Source organism: Ictidomys tridecemlineatus, chromosome 8 (assembly GCF_052094955.1).
Source record: "Ictidomys tridecemlineatus isolate mIctTri1 chromosome 8, mIctTri1.hap1, whole genome shotgun sequence".
Lineage (NCBI taxonomy): Eukaryota > Metazoa > Chordata > Mammalia > Rodentia > Sciuridae > Ictidomys > Ictidomys tridecemlineatus.
Window position 1 is genome coordinate 34,709,191 of NC_135484.1, and position 12,109 is coordinate 34,721,299.

Sequence of the window (12,109 nt, forward strand, 5' to 3'; positions counted from 1 at the left end):
GTCATGAGTTCTACAGTTCCTTTCAGTGTGTGCTTCCAACTGATACACTTGTTTCTCTGCAGGTCCAAAGGCAATGGGGCCAAGTGATCATGGACTGAAGCCTCTTTAACCATGAGCCAAATATTTTTTCTCCTTATAGGTTGATTATCTCAGCAACAGAAAGCTGACTAACACACTTGTTTACTACTGTTTTCTATGGTCTACAACTTTGAGGTATGCTGTGTTCTTTTTCCTTCAAATAGATTCCCAGTGCACAATACAATATTGGTAGCTATGGAAAAGGTACTATAGTAAATAAACCTAGTTACATTGGCTCAGTTCGGAGTTCTCAAGCTTATTTGATCTTGAGACCTTATTTTCCAATTACACTTGTTAAAGTGTGGTAGAAGTAGATTCTACAGAAAACAATGTATTTTTTTATTTTTATTTTTTTGCCAAGTGCCGGTTTAAGTTCATGACTAGAGTTAGTATACAGTAACTCTGTAAGAATGTAAATCTGTGCTCTTTTAAAAGACAGACTATTACTAAACACCCCACAGTAATAGGAAAACAGAGAATGGCAGCTATAAAGTTTTATAATTCTATCTCTATTGCTAATTATATTAATACTATGGCTTATGGGTTTTCCTTCAGCTTTCTCTTTTTCTTTGCTTGGTTGTTTTCACAGTACATGTAGACTTCTGTTGTTTTGACTGTTTTATTATAATAATATACATATAACACAAATTTTAAGGATGCAGTGTTAAGATGGGGGACTTAGAGGTAGCAAGTTAGGTCAGTGGGGTATGTCCTTAAAGAGGATATTGGGACCTCAGCCATCCTTTCTCTCTTGGCTGCCATGAGGTGAACAGCATCTTTTAGCAAGTGCTTCCCCCTGAGGTACTCTTATTACATACACTGACATTATTGTATAACCTTACTACCCTTCTCTAGAAGTTATATTTTCCTAAACTAAAATTCTGGTTTTTTTACCCAACAGTCTATCATAAGCATTCTTCCATTTCACAATTTATTTTCTTCATGATCTTCATTTGTAGTGATCATGAAATATTCTACCATATAATGTCCATGAATCTGCCTGTTATTGGATATTTGTATTATTATTTTCATATTTTTCTACCTACTAAATAAAATATTATTAGTGATTTTAACATAAGTTATGAAGTCATTTCTCAAAGTTGTAGAAAAATTTTAATTCATCCATTGATTGATGAACTGGTATATTCATTCAATCTTTCAAATAAACAAGAACTTAAGAAGTTTCTAATATTTGCCAGACACTTTGGTATATGGAAGAAACACATGATCTTCATTCAAATGATTTTAATTCCTATGGGCCAGCGGCATTAGTTAAGGACCCTAAGGACAAAAAGACGGAATTGTTCAAATTTTTATTGAGAAGGCATCATTGCTAGTTTGCTGATTCCCTTTGAGAATTTTCTTCTTTCTTTTCCTTTCCCTCTTGTACTTCTCACTTGCATAGGTGTCATGGGGTAAGTTACTTATTTCCTCCTTTTCAAATGAGAATAATTGTATCTATGCCAAGGGATTGTTGCCTGAACTCAGTGGAACATTGTGTATCTTAATGTTTCAATGCAGCATTGTATATCCCAAGACAGTGCCTACCATATAGTAAGCATTCTCTACACATTACTTGTTACTGTTTTTATTTCTATGATAGAGAACTAAAATGAATCCTCTAAATTGTCCCAAGGAATAGACAAGGTAAGAACTGTGACACATATGTCATTCTTTAAATAAGCTTTTTGTTTGTGTATTTAAACAGCAAATGACAAAGCAGTGAATTTCATCTTTCTTACAAGTAAAGAGCAACAGATGAATTAGTACACAGATGGTAGGGTTTTGTTTATTCTTTCTGTGGCAAATTGTTGCTAAATGTTACAAAGGTCTGCTAAGTCCCTAAAAAGAAAAATACATGCCTTATCAGTTTTTGTTACCTGTGACCTAGGAGAATTCCTTTTAAGAAATAGAAATGGTGTCCTGTGCTCAAAGTTATAGATTGTGTTTAAAACATCTACATTGTACCTGAGATAAACTTAACTATGCTGAATTGAATTGATAGTGGTCTTATAGGTGTGCTGAATGATCAAGCCACACAACTCAACATTCTGTTTAATCAAATGTCTGTTCTGATCAAATTTTTAAAGAAGACCATTCTTCCTTACATATATGTATAATATAATACATGCAACATATCTGTATATACATGTGGTATTTATTTTCATTTATATTTCTAGGCTTTGTCCTAAACCAGGTCATTAACAGCATATATTTAATTGAAGAAATATGTGGTTAGGCACATTATATGAATGGTATATAAATTGAATTTCACATTTTCTTGATTTAAAAAGGCTAACTCAATGAGGATGCATATCTTAAGATGTCTGAGTGACATATGTCAATCAACAAACTATTGTTAGAAATTATACATGACATACAAATTCTGAGTAAGTTTTATTTATTCCATTGTGATCACACCTATTTTTTTCGATATCCTACAAAAATGAATAAAGTATGTACCATACGTTCTTACCGCAGAAGCAAATCAGGGTGGCATATGGCAAAACCACTCCAAGCTGCTGAAGAAGTAAAATTCTTCACTGTTGTAGCTTTACTTTCCTGCAGATTAATCATACATCGCTGTTTTCACTGTCGGTGTAAAATCGTTTTGTTAAATACTTACGTCTTAAATACCTACGAGATATTTTTTAAAAATCCCCAAACCTTTTCTATTCCATTAGACCTGTATGAAAGGAAAGAATATAATGAGACCTGATGCAATTCTTAGGTGATGGAGAAGTGGAAAGAGGCCAGAAGGTTTCAGAACAAGAAGCAAAGTCAGTGAAGCAGAAAGTAAATTCAAATATTTGGCAAATGACAAATAAATCAGAAACGAGACACGCCAGCTGTTCACACTGGAAAGTTACCGAGCATTTTATTCTGGTCCAAGTTTTATTTATTATACGAACAAGGAACAACAAGTTTTTTTTAATGGGGGTGGAGTGTCTTATTCCTTATTGCATGAATAAGAAACTAAATTTCCCCTGTAGGTCGATATTGCCTTAGGGATTGCTTCCACAGTCCCCTTTCTTCCTACCGGCAACCACTCTGGTGGGACCGCAGCCTTGGTGACATAACCCCCGGACACCTCTCCTGGGGCGGCTGTGGTCTGTCTCCTGCGCTCGACCTCGGGAATCCGGCCACCCTGTTTACAAACTCGCCTCTCAAACTCGGATTTCTGGAGCAGGTCGGCGAGCTGCGCTGTCTCCCCTTTCCCGCTCGCTGCTTCCGAGCGGCCGCGGGCGGCCGGGCTCCGGCGGCGAACAAAGGCAGCGAGTGGCGCGGGGCACGGAGCGCGCGGCCGAGGCTGGCGCGCGTCTCTCAGGCAGGAGGCGGCGGCGGCGCGGAGCCCGAGCCCGAGCCCGAGCCCGCATTCCTCAGAAGCGCCCGGAGCCCGCGGGGCGACGTCACCCCAGGCTCCGCCCCCGTCCCTCCCCGAGCAAAGTAACTCTTGACTAACAGGAGCAGCCTCCGCCGAGCATGGAGAGCTGCGGCTGCGGCCGGCCGGCGGCGCGGGAGACGCTTTCGCCCCCGAGGTAGTTGGGTTTCTGCGAAGAAGGAAAAAGTGTTGGCGGGCGGCTGTGGACTCTCCGCCCTGAGCCTGGGAGGCCCAGCTCCCTGCTCCGTCGTGGATTTCTCAGCCATCCCCCTGCAGCTCTTTGCAAAGCTGCTTGAAACTTCTCCCAAACTCGACATGGATTCGGCGGCGGCGGCGGCACTGCCTGCTTTTGTGGCGCTCTTGCTCCTCTCCCCTTGGCCTCTTCTGGGGTCCGCCCAAGGCCAGTTCTCTGCAGGTGAGTGTCCCGGGTGGCGCGCGGTTGGGTTGGGTGTCCGGAGCTCCGACAAATGTCCCCCAGCCCTGGCTTGTGAGACGTGGATCTGGCTCCTTGCCTGGGCCGGGGGCAAGGATTTGGGGGAAGCTTTCCTGGCCCTCTGGGGTGAGGCGGTCCCTGGATAGAGGAAGAGATGTCCCCGGAGTTTGTGCCAGGTGAGACGCGGGGCACTGAGCTGGGCGCCACTTGGCGCAGGTAACTTTGGTCTTGGCGACCCATTGTTCTTCCCTGAGGCTGTCTCGGGGCGCAGATTGGCACCGCTGTGCTGGAGTGTGTGGAACTAGTGGCCTCGGTGCCCAGCGCAGGCTGCACTGGGTTAGTGGAGGAGAGAAAGAAAAAGTAGTTAGGACTCCGGGGACAACTGCTCTGTTGCTCGCGGTGCGGGCTAGTTGCTGTCTGCCACCAGAGTGTTCACAAAATTCCCCGGGAAGCCATTGTCAGAAACGTGGAGACGCAAAGGCACTGACCTCGGCGCTCTTTGCCAGGTGCTTTTTGTCCCGGGAATAACCTTCCTGGACTCTTGTCCAACTACTTCCCCGTCTCTCCTCTAGTCCCCATTCTCCTCCCCCAGCGTAGTGTTGCTCCTGGTTTTGTCCTGTGGGCTAGGGCACCGCTTGGGATATGTGTTTGTTGGCCGAGTCTTTTAAGATGTTTTGATTCTAAGGATCTGAGCAGAGTCGTCCTGTGCAGCGAGGTCTGGGAGCCCAGTCCGAGAATCCTGAGCCGCGTGTGGGAGCCCGCTCTTCCTTAAATCCAAGGAGAAGCTGGTTCCGCACCTCTCAGAGCCAGCCTGTTTGATGGGTGCGCTAAACAACTACTGTCCGCCTGGGGAACCCTAAAAGAGGGATGAGAGCAAGTCTTTTATGTTAGCCCTTTGCTTTCTAAGTAAAGCCATTCAAATGAGTCCGTGACCCCTGCTCTCCTGGATCCGTCCTCTGTTCTCTTCCAGTTTTGTTATTCTTTCCTTTGGTTGGTTGCTTCTATCCTTCTCTCCTCTGGGGGCTCTGAAGTTTCACCAGGTGGACGCTGGGGAGCGGGCTCCCGGGCGCTCTTCTGCCTCCCGCGGATTATGACAACTTTTCTGCCTAACCCACCCCGCTCAGCTTGGCTGGCGGGCGCATCTGCTGCCTTGGTTCGCGGTGCAGATGGAAACGCCAAGGTGGCCGAGAGGTGATGGAGAAAAGGGGGAAAAGCGACAGCCGAGCTCCTGGCTGAGCCCACAGGATACGGAGAAAGAACTTATTTTGTACTTGACAGTTTCTTTCATTGTTGAGGCTGCCCGGTTTCCTGGAAATAAACTCACATTGTTTTCCAGAGCAATCATTTATTTACTTTCCGTCTGCATTTCACTCGCCCCTTAGAACTGCAACAGACTTAGGTGGCAGCTTGTACCGTCCACCCTGGCAAAGGTTATGAAATGATAGCACGCACAAGGAAAGCCGTGTGTGTGTGTGTGTGTGTGTGTGTGTGTGTGTGTGTGTGTGTGTATGAATATATATATATATTCATTCGATGGGCACAGAGGGCAACAGCTCTATGCAATGAGTGATCTGGTGGTTTAATTAAATTCTCTTTGGATTAAGCATCACTGCATGCATCTCTGACATACAATGCCTGTTAGTATTGGAACCATGCTTGATGTGACTCATTATATTCAGGCAAGTTGGAGAGAGTATTGATTTCTGCACAGTGTTTGTCACTCCACGGAGAGCCTATGCTTGAAAAGACATGTAGTTTGTTAATTGAAAGTTTGAACTCTACCAGTTGTATGATTAAACTCACATGTATTCAAGAATTGTAACTTAATGTCTCAACAGCTGATGGACATTTTTATAGTAAAGAAACTTTTTCTCCTCTGAAGTGTTATTTATCTTTTCCTGAGCAAGTAAATATTAAATTTCTTCCAGCACAAAATGCAGAAGTGCTTTTCTAATACCTGCAGGTTAGATATCTCAAATGAACAACTGTAGTCTTAGACATTCAGTTCTAAGTGATTTAGCTAAATATGTCTGCTTTTCTTTAGTGGCAAAACATAACATTTGACTTTATGTTAAATTTTATTAACAGAATGTACAGTCCTAATAAATGTAATTCTCACAGGATTGTATCTGAAAAAATTTCCAATCAGTATATACACACATGCCCACAAATGAATGTCTTTTATTTCCAAAGTTTAAAATCATAGTGTGAATCTATCTGTATTTCTCCATAAATTAAAAGTTTGTTTTATAAATATTACCTTTTTCTGGCTATCATAAATCTTTTGGTATTTTACCATCTTTAAATTTTATGACAGCCACTTAGATTTAGTGCAAAGACATGGATTAGAGATATAGTACAGACTAAAGACATATTCTTTTTTGATTTTTTAAAATTCTAGTTTGAATGATGAACTTTTGAACATTTAAATAACATTTTAAAAATCTGAAAGTAATGTTCCAAGTATAGCTTTTTTTTCCAAATAAGTTAAATCTAACTTAATATGTTTAGTTTGCCACTTTTCAACATTGTCATATACTTACTGATATAGAAAGCTTAATAAAAATTTAAAGACTAAGAATTATATTTACTTTGCTTAAATAACAATTTAGAAATATTTTATTGATTATGGCCTTTTCCTTAACTTTTCCAGTTAAGGTATAAAACTGCTCCATGATAATCATCTTTCAAAGCAGAGCTTTCTGTAAATATCAACTTACACTCTTTTAATCTACTTTGTTACTTTAAATCACATGTGTTATATCTGTTATATCTGGGAAAACTGAGGCATAGAAATACAAAGAGGCAATAAAATATACTTAGTGGGTGGTGTAGCTATCATCTCTTGGTTATCTATCATCTTGTAAGAAAGTTTTCTGTAAGACTCAGATAAGTTATAAAACTGGTCACAGATGGGGTGACTTGGAAACTCAGCTTTCTCTTCTATAAAATGGGGATAATAATATCTGTCCTGACCTATCCAGCTAGTTTTTATGAGGATCTAGTGAAATATTATGTGAACCAGCATAGTCAGTTGTAAAGAGTTGTGCAGATTCCTGAGATATCCTCTTCCACTGAGGTAGCTGAAATGCCTTAGTTTTAGTTCTTCATTTACTGTTCCTGAACTCTGAGAACTCTTTCCCTAGTGACTACAGGCTGTTCAGGATGTGTGTGTGTGTGTGTGTGTGTGTGTGTGTGTGTGTGTCTGTGTGTATGTGTGTGTGTGTATGCATGTGTGTTTCATTCAGCCAGTCATTCATTTTAATCATTTTTTTTAGTTTTATTGATTTTATTTTTTTTAAAAATACATGACAGTGGAATGCATTACAATTCTTATTACACACATAGAGTACAATTTTTCACATCTTTGTATATAGAGTATGTTCATGCCAATTTAGGCCTTTATGCATGTACTTTTTTGCATTACAATTCTTATTGCACATATATATATATACCACAATGTTTTATATCTGTTCATATATAAAATATGTCAACATCCAATTTGAGTCTTCATACATGTACTTTGGATAATGATATCCATCACATTTCACTGCCCTTGCTAATCCCCTGTTAAACCTAAACCATCTAGAATGGCCCTTACCATAATTGTATCAGCATATTGCTCTTCAGAAATTTTTAATTTACCTATCTTGTGTAGATCCTTTTATGAGTTAAGTCTGTGGAAGAGTCACTATGAACTTTCCTGGTATTATAACGATGGGAAAAAAAATTTAAATCAATTTCTTTAGCCATTTGTTCAACTGTTGATTCAGCTTTTTCATCTTTCTGTGGAGAATAACATGCAGCTTTCAGATGCAGTCTTATCAGTGACCTAGAGAGGGACTATTGTCTCTTTTGTGTGATTCGAGCCTGGAAATGCAGCTCAAGATCAGCCTTGGATGCCATTCCTGGCAGGTTACACTGCTGATCCCTGAGGACCTTGCAATTCATTTAAGCAGTGCCACTTTCCTTGTGTCTGACTCCTTGTTGTCTCTGATACAAAATTAATTGATCTTATGCTTATTTCCTACTAGGAAGATAAACTGTAGCTTGCTTGTTTTAAGGTTTGCCTTTTACTTTTCTGGTTTTGATTGGCCAGCAACCCCTGGTGCCTCTGTGCCTTCAAACTCCAGATTCTAACCAGGAGTAATGATATGTAAATGGACATTTCTGGGATTGATTTTCCTCTCTCTAGTCCCCTAATATCTGACTGCTGATTTTCCTAGATTGCGAGATATCATTTGTGTCTGGCCTGCCCAGACGGAAAGATGCAGGTTTGGCTGCTATTTGGGTATTAGCATGTGTGCTGTTGACAGCTCTTCTCTTTGTGAATTTGAAAAAAAAATCAACATCTCTGCTACTCCACCCTTCTCCCACAATTCTTCCCAGTCTTCTAGTAACAAAAAAGTCCCACATACTTATATACAAAACTATAACCTATGTGTTTTCTTTTGGAACCAGATATATTCTCAAAAATTGGCAATAAGACTATTTACTACCCAAGGCCAATGCCAATTCTCCCACCCAATCTCATATGTCCAGCAATGATGGTCGATTACTTATTTTATGGCCTTAAATATACAGGCATGCAGCATTATTTCATATAAAGGAGATGTATTGGTTTCTACTAATATTTTTGAAGTGCATTGTACTAGTTTACTCCAGGTGTTATTGAAGAGAGTGAATCATACTAAATTTGGATTTGTGCTGTTCCCACTTCCCTTATTTGCTCTTCATGAAGGGCAGGAAGAGGAATGTTGGAAGATTGAGAACAGGAAACATCAAGAGAGTTTACAGATTGTTCTTACAGACAAAACAAAGAACACAGGGATTGTATGTGTGTGTATGTGTGTGTTTGATCTCTTAATTTCGGAAGAGAGAAAAAAGTCCTATTTTTGACTTGTTTATTGGAATCAGCCTTTGCCTTTGTCCAAACAGATTCATTTCTTATTCAGTCAATGCAAAATTTCCCTCTGTGTATTCCTCTCAGACTCTACCCTTTGATCATATGTATCTGGTCTGTGTTCTTTTATCAAATGATGTTTCTCTACCTAAAAAAGGTTGTAATTGCTTTTGAACATGACTTGTTTTTTCATCAGAATTCATGCTGTTTGTGATAGTTACTGAAAAATAGTACAAGACATATCAATTCATGATATATCTTTAAATGGTATTTGATAACAAAGTGAATAATGTATCAGTCAGGCTACTTATTTATTTCAGCTGAAGTCAAAAGCAAACTTCCATATCTATGAAATAATCTTTTAATGTCACAGAATGTTTATTTGTTATGCTTACCTGTCTGTGAATGAAAGAGAGACTTTATGTTTCATTTTGTAAATGGGAATAGAAAACTAGAATACTACATTGGCTGATTATTTTGAGATAAGTGAAATAAATTACATATAACTACACTTTGTAAACTTCTTTAAAATTGTTTGAATGTTTACAGTGTGAATTCTGAGGTAGACAGTTCACAAACTTGATGCTTCATCTTAGTGCCAATGTGTTTTATGAAAACACTCTTAAAGAATGTAGGTGCAAATAAGAAGTTTTATAAGTTCTGTGAGAGGTGTGTTTATTTTCCTTTTAGATTCTTGTGGTAATTCTTTGGATTTACAGTTAATATATTGGTAATAAAAACTGAATTTACATAATTTAAAAACTTGGTGTTCCGAAGTTTTCCAGATTGTTGAGGCTCTGGAAAGACACCAGGCCTGGGATGTGAGGCTCATATTGATTCTGTGGCGGAGCACTGGTGCTTTTCCACTTGACTCTGGTTGAAGTTTTTGGTGCTCTTCTTTGTGTGTTGATAATCCATAAAAATTCTAATCGGCTTATTTTACTTATAGTTGTTTTAGGAGCAAATTAAGTAGTCCCAATGAAATAATTTGTGTTTCTGCTTGAATTGTTGAGTTCTGTTAATAGAAATGATGGGGTTGTGGCTCAGTGGTAGAGCACTCGCTTAGCATGTGCAAGGCCCTGGGTTTGATCCTCAGCACCACATAAAAATAAAAAAATGAAATAAAGGTATTGTGCCCAACTACTAAAAAACAACTTAAGAATAAATATTTTTTAAAAAATGATGAAGTGAGCAGTGCTCAGTAAATTCTTCTTCAGGTGTCATTATAGCATTTTTAATAAGAGAAATTCAGAAATAAAGTTAAATGATATAGTATATAGTTGAGTTATTGCTTGCATTAATTTTGTTGGGAAAGCTGAAAACTGGTTGTATCTTAACAGTGATAGTACTTTATTGTCCCAAGTTCCAGATTCAAAAGGAGCTACAGGCGTTGGGGGATAGGATCCACACTTTATATTATTTGGAAGACTGTGGATAATGGGCCATTATTTTTCTGTAGTTGAAGAAACTGAAATGGAAAATAAAGTAAGTATATAGTCTGTCCTTCCCTACCTCAGTCTCTCCTGTGCTTTTTTAAAAATATTTTTTTAGTTGTAGATGGACACAATATCTCTATTTTTTATTTGTGTATTTTTATGTGGTGCTGAGGATAGAACCCAGTGTCTCACGTATGCTAGGTGAGCACTGTACCACTGAGCCACAACCCCAGTCCCATTCTCTACTTTTTAATGAGAGAATAATAAATCTTCTTTCAGATTGGGATCTATTTATATAAACCCTTCCAAATGAATTCTATTCCTTAACCAGCTGCTCAGGCTGATTCCTCAAACCCTGTTCAAGGCAGCAGCTGAACAGCCCCAGAAATTCTCCTAATTCTAGCTGGACAGTTAGTGACCCAGCAGCTGCTTAGGTGGTGTTCTTGTCACAGCTTCTTGTAGTGACTTGCCTTGGGTCATTCAGCAAATTCAAAAGAAGAGAGGAAGCCTTTCTAGGGTCCTTACTACCACCCACAGGGGTGGGGGGCGGGGATGGCTGATTGCTTTATGGCCACTAGATTCCTGCACTGCAAGTTGCCCTAGGATTTTGCTACTTGAATTGTGGTTCATGGATCAACAGCAGCAGCACCTGGGAACTTGTGATGATTTGTGATCAGAACCAATGCCAGACTTACTGGTCAGAATTTGTATTTTAGTAAAAATCCTCAGTAATGTTTTTGAATGTTTAATTTCAAGAATCACTGCTCTAGGTCAAAGTGAGCTTAAAAAGATGGCCGCATGCACTTTATTGTAGAATTGTAAGACTGTTGTGAAAGGATTACTTATGACATGAAACAAATTTCCCTGTATTGATAATTCTTATCAATGTTTACTTTATTATAATTTCACATTTCAGACATATCAGAATATCACATAGGCTTTTTTTTAAGAATCCTCAGACAATATGAAGTAAATATTTCATAAGAAAATAATAATAAGTCTTAAGTAGTTTGGGTTATGAGTGTTTTGTATAAGAATGTTTAGAGATAAACATACTATGGAAGGAACCAAATGTGCTATATGCAAATCATTTTTACTTTGCATAATGTTATATTGATACAGGAAATAGCATTGCCTTTTAACATTATTAGTCTCTTGCTTTATAATTCTTTTTTCTTCCAGTATAATCTAAGATCTTTTTAATAAGGAGTTGATTTATAAGGCAGTCAAACTTAATGAAAGGGAGTTAGTAGGTAGAATGCATTAAATATCACTAGTATTATTTTTACTATCTTTCGTGCTCATATTTAAGAACAGGAATTCTTGTCAGTTTTCTCAAGAGAAAAATTATGATGTAATAGACAGTGTATACTATTCATGTCAAAACACAATTTTGCTTGCATTTTATAGCTTGCTTTAGCATTCTTTTAGAAAATGAATTTTCCCAGAAGACCTAATTGCCTTCTTATTAATGAGCCTGTAAGTGTTTTTTGTTATCCATTTACTATTCTAAATGTGTCTACTGGTGCTAGCTGTTTCAACAGTGAGGTCTCTGATTAAATCACAACTGGTATATTTGTTTTTGCCATTCACTAGTGATTCAGAAAAATACTGGCAGAATGACATTGGCATTTCAGGGACTAAAAGGCAACAAATATAAATTAATGTTAACCCATAATAATTGGTCATATTTTGATATAAGCTGGATTTGGGTATGACAGATGGCCACATTCTCTGTATCTTTATACTATAAATAAAAATCTACTTACTTTGCACGAAACTCAAAAAACATAGTTATTATATTAATAAATAGACAACATGACCCTTGTATTTACTTAATTCTAACACTCACATTTCAAGCAAAAGGTCTTATTGAA

At 38.5% G+C, this 12,109-nt stretch overlaps 1 protein-coding gene across 15 annotated transcripts in view; it reads left to right on the plus strand.

Annotated features, from left to right (window-relative positions):
- The first annotated feature begins 3,680 nt into the window (after positions 1–3,680).
- The window catches only part of Ptprk (protein tyrosine phosphatase receptor type K), a 522,697-nt gene continuing 514,268 nt past the window's right edge, over positions 3,681–12,109 (plus strand). For all 15 annotated transcript variants that reach the window (XM_078019195.1, XM_078019197.1, XM_078019198.1 and 12 more), the window contains exon 1: positions 3,681–3,875. In XM_078019195.1, coding sequence (XP_077875321.1) covers positions 3,776–3,875 — 100 coding nt within the window. In that variant the 5' untranslated portion in view covers positions 3,681–3,775. The remainder of the gene's footprint in view (positions 3,876–12,109) is intronic.